The 16,124-nt window shown below is 48.3% G+C and overlaps 1 protein-coding gene across 4 annotated transcripts in view; it reads left to right on the forward strand.

Moving 5' to 3' along the window:
* The first annotated feature begins 1,700 nt into the window (after positions 1-1,700).
* The window catches only part of DUSP29 (dual specificity phosphatase 29), a 37,216-nt gene continuing 22,792 nt past the window's right edge, over positions 1,701-16,124 (forward strand). For 2 of the 4 annotated variants that reach the window (XM_045783620.2, XM_045783621.2), the window contains exons 1-2: positions 1,701-1,879; positions 13,097-13,324. In XM_045783620.2, the coding sequence (XP_045639576.2) occupies positions 1,716-1,879; positions 13,097-13,324 (392 nt within the window). In that variant the 5' untranslated portion in view covers positions 1,701-1,715. Of the gene's footprint in view, positions 1,880-1,933; positions 2,358-12,374; positions 12,453-13,096; positions 13,325-16,124 lie in introns of those variants that run through there. The other 2 variants (XM_045783622.2, XM_087863013.1) reach the window with 2 other exon arrangements.

Raw genomic sequence — 16,124 nt, forward strand, 5'->3', positions numbered from 1 at the left:
TAAAATCTTCCTAGGGCTTCCTACAATTCCTCATAATTACTGGTGTGGTTTTTCCACCCTTCCCTAGTCTTCTCACCCTCTTTTGGGCATACTTGAATGTGTGAAGAATTGGGGCATATGGGATGTGGGGAGGGGGTCGCCACAGTCTTCTGATCAAGTGCATGTAGGGTCTACTCTAATGCAGGGATAATCCAGCAACCCACCTAATTCTTTTCTTGCCTTTATTTACTTGAATATCCCTCCTAGACAGTGTGAAATATTACCTCCCACTCTTATCAATCATCTATCTATCTATCTCAGATGTCTTCAGATATTTGATTTTTGTCCCCTGCTGAACCTATATCTTCAGAAGCCCCTTTTGCTTCCTGAACCCTTGACTAGGGCTGGGGTTAGGGCAGGGGCTGGGACTGGCCCTTCAGGCGCCTTAGCTAGACAGAAATCATTCTCCAACTTTTGACAGTTCCAGCATCTCCATCTCCTTCCGTTCTCGGGGTAATTGCAGAAGAGCCTTTGACCCCGCTGCTCTGACTCCAGCACTTGGCAGTGAGGACATTTGGACCCTCACATTTTGACCTTATTATGCACTCAGGTCCTGAGTCTGTGCCTTGTGAATATTCTTTGTACCAAGAAATCAATACAAGCTAAGCGTTTCAGCAGTTTCACAATGAAAGATACTGGTAGAAATAATCACCCTAAATAAAACTGGTAGTAGCTAAACATGCCAATTGTGAGGAAGAGCTGAGTTGCTGAATACAAAGTTGCAGCGGACAATATAATCACCCCAGCATAAGAAGGCTTCGGTAAGTGAAGCATATGGGGAGACTGGTGACCCCGTTACCTTCCCCCTGATCCTTCACACTTTAAAGTAAGCCCAAAAGGGGGTGCCAAGGATGCGGAAGGATAGAAGAACACCTCATCCACTACAAGGAACTGTAGGAAGCCTTGGAAAGATTTTAATAGAATATTAGAGGAGCCTTGACAAGACGATGGCCCTCAGCACTAAAAAGAGAGATCATAGTAGCAGGGCATGAGAGGGGGCTCCTGGGGCAAAGAAGCCTAGAACCAAAGAGGCAGGAGGTTGAGAGAAGGCACCACCAAGAAGAGAGACCTGGGAGTGACTTTTAAATTGGAAACATTTCTGGGCCTCCTCGTATCATTTTTAAATGTTTGCCAAGTGTTTTCCATACTTTATTTCATTTAACCATCCTAATCACAAGAGGACAGCATTATGATTATTTTCCCCACTGAAGCCCAGAAGGGTTGGACACTTGCTGGAGGTCTCACATGAAATGACATGATGCAAATGAACCCAAGCTTACAGAGTCTCTGTCTGCTGTGTTTCACGGATTGCCCCCCACACTGCAGCATCCCTTCCCTCTACCTCCCCAGAGACAGCTGCCCAAACTTCTGGAAAAGACTGGAGTGGAGAGTCCTTCTCCAGTCTGGGTGCTCCCAACCTTCCCACACGCTCTGTGTTGGCTGGCAAACCTCCCATTCCAGCTGTTCTGGACCAAAGCCCAGGGCAGGGCCCCACGGACACCTGTCCTCGTCCATCCCAAGAAGACAAAGCTGGGAAATCCCCTTGCCTGTCCCCGCCCTGGGCGGCCATGTGTCCTGCCTCTGTCACTGGGCCAGGGACAACTATGTGGGCTGCAGGTACAGGGCTCCCAAAGTCAAGGGTTTCAGGTCACACTGGCACATCATTTTGCAAGCAGATGCCACGGGTCTCTTCCCAGACTGGGCAGCAGGCAAGGTCAGCGTCAGCAGATCTGACCCTAAAAATAGGCTCTTGGATGCCAGTGGAGGTGGCCGGGTGTGCGGCTGCCACCCACCCCACAGACCAGCACCTCCTGACCCGGCCAGGCCCCAGCGCACACAGGTAAGGCCCATTGGCGGGGAGGCTGACACCTCTCGGGTCCAGTCAAGTTTTTGGGGGGCCTGGGTATGGGGGTTGGAAGACCCCTTTCCACTTTGTTTCTAGAGTGGCAGAGAACAGCTGATATCCTTTTAGTATGACAGGTTTCTTGTTGCCCCATCTTTCTCTAGAGGCTCCATAGAATATTCTCAACTTTCCTCCTTCTCAATCTGAGCTTCCAGTTCAATGACCATTTCTCACGGATAATCGGGTGGGTCACAGCCCCGTGGACCTTGTGAGGCACTGGATGCCCTGGATCACATATCATTTCCCAGCTAGGTTCTGCATTTGTCCATTTAGCCAGCAGAGGGGAGAGGAATCTCAGCGGGAGGGGAGAGAGAAACACTGTAGGCTGTCTCATCGTGTGTGTGGAGCAGCACGAATTACAAATATAAGACTCAGAATCCCAGGCAGGAGAACTCTTTCTGTGTTCTGGATAATGGTAAGCATTATTTGGAAAGAGTCACTATTTTTAAAGCTTTTCCCAGTCCTGGCGGGTGGACGAGGATGGGGATGACTGCCCTGGTAGAGAAGGGGAGGCTGGGTCACCAAGGGACAGAGCCACTTGACCAAGACAGCAGCATGTGTGGATAAGAAGGTGGGAAGCCATCCTGCATCTCAGACCAGGGCTCTCCCTGTAGACCCTGGTGCTCTTGTCCTGCGGCCCAATGGCTCCTCATGGGCCTAGAACCCGAGAGCCATGGGAAGTGGGGGGCTCTGACGGTTCAGGAAAGCTGAAAACATTCCAAGGGAAAAGGCTCCCAAGTAAGAAGGGAGGGGGCATGAGGCGCGTGCGTGGGGAGGCCTCCTCACTTCAGGCCCCAGCACCCGAGTGTCCCTGGTACTTGGTATTTGTTCCGTTGCCCTGATCTTCCGTTTGTGGGCCCTTCTTGTTCTATTCATGAGAAAATCATTTTGGTCCCACCAATGACATTTATAAACAATACTTGAAGGGCTTCTGAGCTGAGATATGTTCAAGAAAAGAGCCTTGGGCCTAGGTTTAGCGGGTGGGATGTGGGAGAGGGTCTGAGGAATTCGGGGGCTCTTCAGGGGCAAAAGCACATCTGTGCTAAGGGTGACAAAGGAGGCCACGGTTCGCCACCACCTGGGAAGCTGGAAGCCCATTTCAGTCCTGGGGCATCAGTGGGTTGGGGGAGACTCTAAGTCCTGACTGAGGGTGGAGTTCCTGTGGCTCTTGTCTACCCCACAGGAGATGAGGAGCACAGCAGGGACACTGAGGCTGGAGGCCTGGCTGTAACCCTGTAACCCTGCCGAGGCCCAGCTGAGTCCACCTGGGGAGGAGGCCACCTGCCCTCCACACAGCCGGGGTCGGCTCTGCACAGCCTTATGAGTCTGTACTGTTTCCTGGTACTGATGACGTGTCAGGCACGGTTCCAAAAGCTTTCCTTATAAGTATGAACCCGTTTACTCCTCAGACCTGGAACAGCCCTGTGAGGGAGGTACGTCCTCATCTCCATTTTCAGATGAGGAAGCTGAGACACAAAGGAGTGGAGAGGTTTGTCCGCGTCACACAGCCCAGACAGTAGTAGAGTGTGCCTTCGAGTAAGCTGGCATAGGACTGTGCTCTGGGGCCCCTCCGTGGGGTGGGGGCAGGGGTGACATCGTACTCCCCTGCTTCCCTTGATGCCTGAGCTCCAACCTGGGCCTGGCCCCCAGGGAACAGCCACTCCGGGTCGTGGTGCCAGGGGTCACGGCTCCGCTCGTCCTCAGCAGCCTGACTCCAGAGCAGACGGTGTTTGAATTTTCGCCTCCAGGGACCCCTGATGGTCTGGACCCCCTACTTCCACAGTAAATAGAGGGTCAAGTGTCATAGCAGCCTGGCATGGCCACCAGATGTCAACAGGCTGGAGAGAGCCCTTTCTCCTCCTCCCCAAAGCCTTGCTCATACTTTGCACATGAGCAAATGAGCCCCATCATCCATAGGAAGATGTTCAGGCCTTTTTATGCCCCAGCCCATCACATCCTCCAGAAACCCTCGGCCCTGGCCAAACGGCTCTCCCTACTATTCCCTACTTCCGGTTCAGAACTTAGGTCCCAGCACAATTGGGAATTCCCCATCCGGCCTCCCCACTGCTTCCTTATCCCCTTTCGGGGAACATTTTCTGAGCCCCATCGATGTGCCAAGGACTTATACCATCTCATTTAGTCCAACAACCAGTGAGGTGGATATGATCCCCATTCTACAGATGTGGAAGCCAAAGCCCGGGTTTGTTAGACTCCAAGGCCAGCGAGAGCTCTTCGCACGACTGCACACCACTCTGGGATGCACATTAGGGAAGGAGGCACAAAAATGAAAGGCCCAGGCCTGCCCTCAGGAGTGCAAACCCTGGGACCAAGAATACAGCGACCTTCTACTGACACGGGTGGGGGTGCCTGGCTGCCTGGGTGGAGCCCCAGCCATACCACTTGGTGTCCTGTTACTAACTCTGACCTTCATTTTGCTCGGCTGTGAAGTGGGGGCAGCTAGTCACTGTCTAACAGGTTGGAGAGTAGATTATCACGGGGCACACGATACAGGTAACAACTGTATGATTATTTCCCTGGGGCCTGCCAGGCCTTGATTACTCAGTGAGCTTTCGTGGAGCTTTAAGAAGTGAGTGCTTGGCCCAAAGCCCTCCCAAGGCCCAGAGCCACCTCTGCATAGTACCGAGACAGGCCTAGTAAGCCTAGACGGGGAAATGGAGAGGTGGCAGGCGCATGGTGAGGGCCGCACCCCCACCATCTACCCCAGCTCATCTTTTCCCCATTCACTGAAGCCTCGTGTCCTGGGGTGACGCACAGTGGGAAATAGCTCTTGGGAGTTGTGGGCTAAGAGGCCATCTTTTCCTGAATTCACGAGCTGTGAAATCTCCTGCACTATTTCCACACAACCTCAGAGAAGGCAAAAGCCCAGCCACTTAGGAGTCAGGAACCACAGCTGGCCTGGTCAGACGTCATGGTCTCTTGTCCCCTGAGCCAGAGCCTCTTCTCCCCCACCAGGGTCCAGGCCGCAGAGGTAGAGTCCATCCCAGCCTGCTCCCACGTCTGAGGAGGAAGCCGAGTGTGGGCCTCCAGCCTCCTCATTGTTTCTGGGAGGCTCAACTCTGCCAAACCAAGATTGCGGACATCAATTAGGAGTTCATAAACTACCACCCTGAAGTGCTTTGAAACCATTTGAAGAGTTAATCAAACAAGTTATGACATCAACACCATCACAGAAGGAATATTAAATTACCTCTTTAAATGAAGGTTTTTCTGTTTTTTTAATAAAAGGATTTTCTATTAATTCACATAATTGCCTCCTGTTAACATGCTTGCCAGAATCCAAAAGAAAAAAAGTCCGTTAAACTTGGATGTGTCGGATACGTTAGGAATTAAATTATAGACAACAAAAAATTCCCCGGGTTTTCACATCGAGGTTTTAATTTTTTAAAAATCCGCAACTTTTCCTAGTTGGGATCGTTTTTATGGGTTTGAGATGCGTAAAGACAAGCACTGACTTGCAGTAAATTAAAAGTATGTTTATTTATATATGTACATGGCTGCCAAATTCCAGCCCTTCATATACCCCAGCAGAAGGCATTACTCTCCTAATAGAGTAACTTATCCAACCACAGTAACATTTTTACTTTCCCTCTTCTTTCAAGGCACATTCCAAGCCCAACTTGGGTGGTGTCATGGAAGAAGTTTGGTGTACATGCATTTAAATACAGACTAACTTGCCCCCCGAGATCCCGATGCACTAGGAAGGTGAATACCCAATGTACGCATACGCACAGATACCAGAATGACTTCAAAGGGAGAGGAAATTGTTTTAAACTTACTTTTGAAACTGCTCTACTAGACCAAAAACTTCTAGAGATCTCTCTGGCCCTGGCCATAGTGGGTGCTTAACAGAGGGATGTGTGAGGAAAGCCTGGGGGTGGAGGGCAGGGCCAGGCCTAACTTAAGAGGTGAAGTCAAAAAGAAAACGAGGCCACTCCTCATGCCCATTTGTGACCCCCCGGAGCACCCCTGATGTTGGCTGACTTAGGCTAAAGCAAGACCAGGTAAGGCAAGTCGAGGATGTTGGCTTGGGCACCAGGGGGCAGGGAAAGGGTGCTGCCCTCTTCGCCTGCGGTCTGTCTCCAGTCAGAGGGGAAGGAAGTTTCCCTCAGAGGTGGATTTACCCCAAAGCTTCAGAACCCCACATTTACATGGGCCTCTTCCAAGGCCCTATACCTATTTTGTTTCCCTTTCCTTTTCCTATTTATTTATGTATTTATCAGAGAGACAGCACAAGCAGAGGGAATGGCAGGCAAAGGGAGAAGCAGGCTCCCCACTAAGCAAAGGCCCGATGTGGGGCTCAATCCCAGGACCCCAGGATCATGACCTGAGCCGAAGGCAGAGGCTTAACTGACTGAGCCACCCAGGCGTCCCTAGAATGACCTTCTGGCATGACGTAGGCCTGGCTTTGCTACCAGAGGCCTCAAGGAGGGCATGCTCCCTTTGGGGAGCTCACACCTACTGGGAGGGCACCCAGTACCATGTGAGATGTAAGGACCACCTGGCCAGGCCTCGTCCTGAGGGTCACCTGCCTGTGCCTTAGCCCGCAGGTTTACGGGGAGCATCTACTTTGTCCAGAACAATTCTGAAATAGAACTTTCACGGGCTTCCCCCCCACCCCCACCCCGCTTCATATACTCAAGTGATACGTGTTCAACACAGGAAGTTTAGAATACAGCATTCCGTAGAAAGAAGAAGAATCACATACAATTCCATCCTCCTAAGATAAGCATATAGCCAGTGTTGACTATTTTCGTGAATACTGTACATGCTTCATAAACTTGTGGTCTCTTCTCTCTACCTGCTCAAGCCTCTTTCCCTTTGATTTCTCAAAACCACTGCCAACGTCGCCGCCATCTGTTGCGTCTAACAGTTTCAAGGTTTAGGGTGACAAAGGGCTGCCATAGCCTTAGGGCACTGCCCAGTTCAGCACTGGGAATCCCCGTTCTCAGCAGAATGGTGTGCGCTGGACACTCCACACCTGGCTGTCTGCGGCCCACGTCCTCCCTCCCTTCCCTCCAGCAGGGTCCTTTGCCCCTTTGGGGAATGTTCTAGGAGGCTCAGAACTCCCCTTGCTTCCTTGGACAGAATAATTTAGCTCTTTGTTTCGCGCTGCCATCTTCCCGGTCATACTTCAGGACTTACTATTTTCTCAACCAAAGGGTCCTCAAATGGTATTTTTTGTTGAGCAGGAGGCCTGTTCTGTGGCTCGCATTCCATGGTTACCTGGTCAGTCTTTGCAGGCTCAAGGGTCTACTTAGAGATTTAATTTTCCCCCTGAAATAAATAACGCATCTCTCCGCCTGGCTTCTCCCAGCCTCCCCTTAGAAAGACTTCAGGTTGGGTTTTCGTTTATTTGTTTTTATTTTTTTAATTTTTTTTAAGATTTATTTATTTATTTACTTGAGAGAGAGCATGCACGAGCAGGAGGGGCAGAGGGAGAGAATCTCAAGCAGACTCCTCGCTGAGCAGGGAGCCTGACGCGGGGCTTGATCCCACGACCCTGAGATCACAGCCTGAGCCGGAACCAAGAGTCGGACACTCCATCAGACGCCCCTATTTGTTTGTTTTTAAAGCCATCTTTACCCTTCTTGTTACAGCTCCGTTTCATCAAGAAGAAAGGGACACTCAAGGAGGAAGCGATGCACAGATCTGAGAGTCTTCAGGGATTGTTGGGGCTGTGAGAGCAGACAAGGGCCTCAAGCCAGTGAATGTAGGGAGAGAGGGACAGGGAGGCGGAAGGGCCCCAGGAAAGTGCCAGGTCCTGGGAGCAAGGAAGACAGAGTGGAAATCACAGATTAGAAGTTGCAGGCAGCTTCCTGCTCAGCTGTTCTGTTTGGTCAGCACAGTTTAAAAATATAGACATGGTGGGGCGCCTGGGTGGCACAGCGGTTAAGCGTCTGCTTTTGGCTCAGGGCGTGATCCAGGCGTTATGGGATCGAGCCCCACATCAGGCTCCTCCGCTATGAGTCTGCTTCTTCCTCTCCCACTCCCCCTGCTTGTGTTCCCTCTCTTGCTGGCTCTCTCTATCTCTGTCAAATAAATAAATAAAATCTTTAAACAAAAACAAAAACAAAAAAATATATAGACATGGTGATTTATTATAAAATATGATTATTTATTTGAAGAATCCCAAAACAGAAAACAGAAAAAAAATTCTCCCAGAGTCCTGACACTTGCTCACAGCACTGACATTTTGATATTTTTCTTCTAGTTAAAAAAACAAAACTAAACTAATAAGGTGTTTTGTTTTGTTTTTACATAAAGTCAAATTATGGTATTGAAAGGACAGTTTTGAATTCATTCAAAGCCTTCCCTCATTGGTCAGGGGACACCTTTAACCAAACGTGAGCTATACCTCAAAAATTGTGAAATGGAGTCAGAATTAACAAGGGGCCCCTGTGTTAATTATTCCTGGAAATAGCACCTCGAAGTCCAGGCCACTGTTTCACAGAGGGAATGCCACTCTAGGCCTTAGTGGTCAAGTGTCACTTGGCCTCTGAATTTTCTGTGATCACAGTGTCTTCAAATGTTTTAAAATTAGCAGTAAGTGTCTTAGTTTGGTTTCCCTCCAGAGCTGACCTTGAGACCAAGGTTCGGGTTCACATTGTTTATTTGCAGGTGCACCAGGAGTGTGGTGCAGAGCGAGGTGAGTCTGGGAGGAAGGAGAGGCAGAGCGAGGTGAGTCTGGGAGGAAGGAGAGGCAGAGAGAGGTGAGTCTGGGAGGGAGGAGTCAGCACGGGGGGGAGCACGAGCAGGTCACCATTCTGGGCTGCTGGGGCTGGAACTCTCTGCGGGGCCTCCAGGAGACTGTGTAGAACAGACTTCCCACTGCGGTCCCCCTGAGCGGGGAGGATGCTGGGGTGCCTATTCGCCGATGCCTGCCCCTCATTAGCAATAACTTTTGAGGGTAACTCCTCATATTTTAGGCCTGACCAGCACGAAGCCCAGAAAACACCCTCCAGCAGGGAGATGCGGGGGCTTGAGGGAGGAAGTCTTCTGTGTAGCATAAGGGGACTGACCACTTCCACGGCAGCCATCTGAGCTGAGGAATGGGACAGGGCAAGGATAGCATCTCCGTCAGCTGCCTACACGTAAACAGCAGCAGATTTCTCACAAAACTCTGGCTTTCTGACTTCTCATAAAAACATCAGATAATCTGGACTCGCCTTCCCACAGGGAAGGGCAAGCTGCTGTCCCCTTCAGGGGAGCATTGCTATCGTCACTGCCGCAGTCCCCACCACTCCCTATACTCTCCTGCCCAAGGCCAACAGTAAGGGGGTTTTGTCTGTGTTATTCTCTAACACCCAACCCACTTCCCTCCTCTATGGTACCTGCCTGGCCCCTCCAGGAAGGAGCCTGAGTTTGCTAGCCTTTGAGGAGGAGACAGGCCAAGTAGCCTTCAGGTTGGCATTTGGTTTCCTGGGACCGAACCTTTAAATATGAAGCTGTAACAGAAACCTGGAGGCCTCTCTTGACAACCTGCCCAGCTCTCATTATGACATTTAGCCTGTGATTGATATTATGTGTGTCATTGAGACCTTGGCAGTTAATCTCTGGGTCGAATCTATGGAAACCAAACAGAACAGATTTGTCTTCCCCTTCCATTTTGGCTGTGGTCTGGGAAACAGACGCTCTCGGCTGCTCTGAGATTCAGAAATTTGGGAGCCATGCAGAGAGGGATGCACACAAGCCGCCTTCAGGATTTGGAAAGATTACAGGTCTGTGGTTTCTGGACTGTTCTGTGCTTTGTTCTCTTCCCCCATCAAATCTGCACACTGGAGGATAATAGATCCCAGAGCTCCCTCTGTGTGCCAAGCTGCTCCGGGGAGACCGCACCACTTCCTCTTCTGTCTGGAAATCCAGCCGAGGCTTTCAGCACGGAGATGGGGATGGGGATGGCTCCTTCCAAGTCTAATGAAGGAGGAACAGCCTCAGCAAGGCTGAGGTCAGCTTCAGTGATCAAAGGAGGCAGGCGGAGCTTCCAGAATGCAGTTTATGCCAGCATCTCCCTAAAATCACCTCTCTAAAGCCTCCTTTAGTGGCAGACAGGGTTGCTTGGGCTGGTTCCCGCAACAGAAGTTTCTGGCCATCCCTGGAAACAATGCCTCCCTTTGAAACTGGAAACACCAGCAGGCAGGCCCCCACAGCAGAGTTTGGGTCTGAGAACCACGGGAGACTATCCGTCCTGCACAGTGCCCGTGGCTCACCTTTGCCCCTCCTCCAGTAGCCGAAAGACTCAGTCCTGCCCACTCATTTCTGGCTGAGTCCTTATTAGCACAGGCCATATTCTCCCTTCCTCTCAGCCGTTCACTCACTCATTCCATTCATTCACTACCTGCCAGACACTGGCGCTCAAGAAATAAACACCAAGGAGCCATCGTCAGGGAGTCCCTGGGTGAGGTCATCCAGCTCTTCCCTCCTCCCAGTCCTGCACCTTATTCGGGGCTAGAGACGTGGCCTCTCCTTCATTGAGAAGACAGGAAGTATACTGAACACCTGTTATCTGTCTCTGTCCTTCTCTTGACTCACCAGCTCCTTGACTCTTCAGCCACACTCTTGGGCAATCATTGTCGATCTTCAGTGAGCATCAGACTCACTTGGGAGCTTGTGAACATACACACTCCTAGGTCCCTAGCCCCAGGCCAGGATGTAACCCAGGGATCTGTATTTCTAGCAAATGCCAGATGATTCAGACAGAGGCGGTCTTTAGATCACACTTGGAGAGAATCCCGTGAAGGGTCGCCTCTGTTGCCGCCATCCCCAACTCAGGATTTTGCAGGAGGAAGTCACAGATCCTGGCTTCCCATGATCCCCAAAGACACACAGCTAGCTAGTAATCCTTTAATCCGTCTGCTGTGAACTTAGGAGAATCCAGGCCCTCAGAGCAGTTTCAGCCCTTTCCTTTTCTTCTTAACATTTTTTAACGAAAAATATCAAAGACACATGAAGAGAAACCACAGATACCCTGCAACCACCATCCAACCCCAACCACCACCACCCATGGCCAATCCTGCCTCTTACTTAACCTCCACCACTACTCCCCACCCCAGACACAATATATTGTTACATTTTTCTAAGAATATTATTTTTGAAGCAAATCCCAGACATTATATCATTTCAGCTGTGAATATTTTGATATGTATTTCTAAAAGGTAAGGACCTATGGTATAATTTAGCTGTCCTTGGAATCTCCTGCAAATTGGTTGTGAGGTCTAGACTCTGAGGACTCTGCTAAGATTCAGGTTTTCCTTTGGCAAGACCCTCATGGCGATGGTGTATTCTCCCAACAGTAGGTCCATAATGTCTGATTCTCTCTTCTTGGGTTGTAAACAGAGTTGACTGTCTATAACCAATCATCCATCAGGTGTTGTAAAATGGGGCTTTCTTCCATCTTTATTATCTGGAATACTTCTATAAAAAAGCAAATTTCCCTCATCTACCCAGTAGTACAGTTTGTATCAGAAAGGGACAATAAATGCTAGATTTTTTCCCTTTACTTATCTGTCTTCAAAAGAATGAACAGATCCTCTCCATCTTCCAACAGCGAATAATGTTTTAAGTATCATTATGATTTAAATGTTTGATGCTTTTCAGTCCATTGCAGTTATTTTTATTATTCATGTTCAAATTGTCCCCTTTGACCAGTGGGAGCCTCTCTGAGTTGTGTTCTAAGTCCTTTGACATGATCCTAGTGGTCTTGGAAGCTAGCAACATCTTTTCTTTTTAAGATTTATTTATTTGAGAGAGAGAAAGACAGTGTGCGAGTGAGTAGGGGGAGGGGCAAAGGGAGAGGGAGAGAGAGTCCCAAGCAGACTCCATCCTGAATGTGAAGCCCAGCGCAGGCCTCCATCTCACAACCCTGAGACCTCGACCTGCGCAGAAACCAAGAGTCGGAGGCCTAACCGACTGAGTCACCCAGGCGCCCCACACTAGCAAACTTTTTTTTATGTTCTTCAAATCCCTGGCCTGCCCCCCCTCACCCTGCACCCCCACCTCCCAGCAGCTATTTCTTTCTCAGAAGATTAAGACCATGTGTTACAGACATCCTCAACTTACAATTCTCCTGGCCGGTAAAACAGAGATAATAATAACAATGCCTACCTCAGAGCATTGTTAAGAAGATTAAATGAGTTAATACTTGTAAAGCACTTGGAACAGTGCCTGGCGCAAAGTGAGTGCCAGATAAGTATTTGTTAAATAAAGAACACTCCCTCTCCATCACTCACCTCCATATTTCTCAGTCTTGCTGCCCTTTTCTCCTCCCCTCCAGTCTCAGCGCATAACTTCCCGTCGGGCTGTCTGAGTGTAGATGCATCAGTCACTGAGCTCAGGGAACAAATGCTGCCCAATTCCACAGCGAATTCCTTTCCTTGGGGACAATGGAAACTCTTCTCCCGTATTCCATTTTCAGAGCCTCACAGCTCTCCAAATATGCATTTTAAATCTGCAAACGCAGCTTTCCAGCTTGGAACATCTCTTCTGACCCCTGGTAAGTTAGCACGACTGCCAACCCCCTAGTGTGAGAGCTGCCAACATTGCCTTCAACTGTCCTAACACGCTGAGCAACCCTCATACAGCCAAGCCTCCTTCCGCCCGAGGGCTGCTGAAGCTTCCAGAATGTGCATGGCTGCTCGGATCAAAGAGGCTCTGCATTTACAGGTGTGCCCTCTCCACTGGTGAAAGCTCCCTGCAGGCGTGGAGAATCACAGGCCTGGAATGGCAGGAACCAATGGCCAGAGCCAGCAGATTCCGATCAGATAAAGGAAAAACTAGGCACCAAAGGAGGGCTAAAAGCTAAGAGAAAGGAAGCAAAGGACTGGCAGCCTACAGGGATTTCTGAGGCTTGAAGCCTGTCTTAGGTCTGCTGCAAACCCTCCTTGGCCCATGCCAGAAGGCCGCCAGCCCTCTTGGACCGAAGAAGACTGGAATGTTGGTGAAATGTGGTTTAACTGTCATCATGGTCCTCCTTGGTTACCCCTGTGGCCCGGGAAGAGGAAGCGGGAGCACAGCAGGCAGGGGAAATGCCTGCTGAATCTTCAGATCAGCTTATTCCCACTGCTTTTTGTAAAGACCAATCCCTACCTCTGTCCCCTGCTAACCCAAATTCTGACCCTCTCTCATGACCAATTGCAGAAAGGAAAGAAAATCTGGTGGCTCCAAAATGACATCGAGAGAACCGAAGACAAGCATCCGGAATGCCTACCCATCTCCCAAGAGGCTGCTGCCACAGGTGGAGGGGGAGGCAGAAGCAGACGACTACTGTACCCCGGGAGCCTTCGAGCTGGAGCGTCTCTTCTGGAAGGGCAGTCCTCAGTACACCCACGTCAACGAGGTCTGGCCCCAGCTCTACATAGGTGACGAGTAAGTGTCCAGGCCAAGCCCCACCTCCGACCTCACCCAGGAGAAGGCAGCCCGCCCCTCTGCGGGTCACACCCTTCACCTGCTCTTAGCCTTGGTTTGTTGCTTTTTAGGCTAGTTGTATTGTGAGAACTCAGTTAGGGCTGGGTTTATCTTCATATTATAGAAAACCCAGAGAAGGGGCTTATGCAACATAGAGGTTTATTGCTCTTTCATATAAAAGAAGTCCAGAAGAAGGCGAACTGGGGCTGGCATGGCGACCCCAGGGTCATCAGTGTCTCAGGCTCCTGGTGCTCCTGCCCCACCATCCTGAGGGTGCGGCTTCCTTCCTCGAAGTTGTGATATGGGCCAAGAGTGCTAATAGGGCTCCAGCTACCGTCTGTGGGATGGATCCAGGCCATAGAAGCATGGAGAGAAAGGAAGAGCAAAAGGGCATCTTTCCAGAGGGAAGGGTCACCCAAGACCTCCCCTGCCCCTCGCTGCAAGGGAGGCTGGGAAACGGAGCCTTTTACTTTAGCTGGGTATAATACCAGCAAGAACAAAGCCAGTTCTCAGACTGGTGGCACAGGAACACATCAGCTGATGAACTGGGAAGCATGGTAGGCCTGGCAAAGTTGAGGTCATCATCCCCTCCTCTAGATGTTTGTAGCCACCCTTCCCCACTCCTCCAACAACTGGGAAGCATCTAAATAATATTAATAATAATAATGCCTATCATTTATTGACTACTATGTTCCAGGCACTGTGCTAACCATCTCGCATGAATGATCTCATTTCATTTTCACGACAGCCCAATGAAAGAGGACATCTAATTACTCCCACAAGGCACAGGGCAGTTAAGCAACTGGCCCAAGGTCCACAGGTCAGCAGGTGGTAGAGAGCTGGGATTCAAACGCACTTCTGCCCTACCCAGAAGCTTTTACCTTGAGTAGCGCTCCTACTCCTCCCTCCATTCCCCAGGATTCCCACTCAGGTTTCATCTCTTCTGGGAATTGGTGGTGCAGGAACCCTGAACGCGCAACGTTAACACCTTGCTGTTTAAAACCTAGAGATAACTGTCTAGTCATGGGAAATTCCGGGGGCAGCATCTCCTATCCTTTTTTTTTCTTAGTATTTTTAAATTGAAAAAGTTAGAAAAATTACATGCCCTTTTATACTGCATTAAACTAAATAGAGGGTTGTAAAAACAGACTGCATAATTTCCCTCTGTCCTCTCTCAATTCTTCCATTAAGCAGTATTAAGTTCCCTTGCATACTTGTATTATTTTAGGTACACTTTTGCAAACATAAGGTAACATATACACACACATAAAGGGTCTTCATTTCTTTTAAACAATTTTTAAGGAGAAAAAAAGGAATTGTACTATCCTGTACTTCTACTATTCCATAGTGGGGCCGTCCTGTAATTTATCCAATCATTTCCCAGTTGTGAACATTTAGGGAACCTCCCTGATGGGTATATGAGATTCTCTGTACTGATTTCTTTTTTAAATAGCTATATTGAGAATAGTTCACATTCCATAAAATTCACCTTTCTAAAGTGCAAATTCAGTGGCTTTATTACATTTACTAAGTTGTGTGACCAGCACCACTCATTTGAAAGCATTTTCATCACCTCAAAAGGAAACCACCTCAAAATTCTCCATTCCCCATCTTCTTACCCATGCAACTGACCCATCTGCTTTCTGTTCTATAGATTTAAACTTCTTCTGGGCATTTCATATAAATGGAATCATAATGCATGACTTTTGTGTCTGGCTTCTTTCACTTAGCATAATGTTTTCAGGTTCATCCAAGTTGTACCATGTACTAGTATTTTATTCTTTTTTATTGCCAAATAATCTCTGTACTATTTTTGTGCCTTTTCTGTAACTCTAAAATGAGTTCAAAATTAAAAAAAGGTACACATATACTTTGACCCCAATATCACTTTAAGAAATGTAATTCACCAAAATAAGAGTATCAGGACATAGGAAATATGCAGAACAATGTGTATTTTATCCCTGAAGTAGCAAGAAAAAGGGGGGGATCTGAATCTCTTATCTCTTAATTATAAAATATTACATAAATGCAGTAAATACAGGTTTTCCTATACAAGTAAAACAAGTATAAATATAGAAGTCTTACGTTCTCTATTTGGAGTAGGTTAACAAGAGGACCTTCCTCATTGGTTGTATGGGTTAAGCGAGATAGTATATGTAAAATATTAGTGCAGTGCCTAGTACATAGTGAGCGCTCAATAAAGGTTGCTCTAGTAATAGTGGTCAATGTAAGGAAGAAAATTTAATCTCAGAGCAATCACCAAACCCCATTACTCTGAGGCTACTCCTATTAATATTTCCTCCTCGACTTTCTGTGTATTATTTTGATTTGGTTTGAGTTGATCGATTGATTATTTTGGTTTTAAAACTTGCTTTTATATAGTTGTAACCATATTGATTATTCATCTTATCTTTTTTCCCACATAGGATCATTCATAAACTTCTCCCTTACTACATGTATCTCATACACTTAATTATAATATAATACTATATATCAGATAATACTGTATCCGGTGGGTATAAGGTCACTTATTTAACCACTTCCCTACTGTTGGACTTTTCAGTTATTTCTATGTTCTCACTTTTATAAATACTTCAGTGGCCATCTTTATGGATAAAATCTTTCCATATTTAGGATTATTTCCTTAGATCTGACCCTAATAATGGTAAAACTGGGGGAAGAAGGATTAAGATTTTAAGCCTTACACTGTCTGTCTTTATCTATGCTGTTCCCTTTGCCTAAAATGCCCTGCCCATCACCT

This window comes from Ursus americanus, chromosome 6, assembly GCF_024610735.1.
Source record: "Ursus americanus isolate L20-20 chromosome 6, mUrsAme1.1.p, whole genome shotgun sequence".
NCBI lineage: Eukaryota > Metazoa > Chordata > Mammalia > Carnivora > Ursidae > Ursus > Ursus americanus.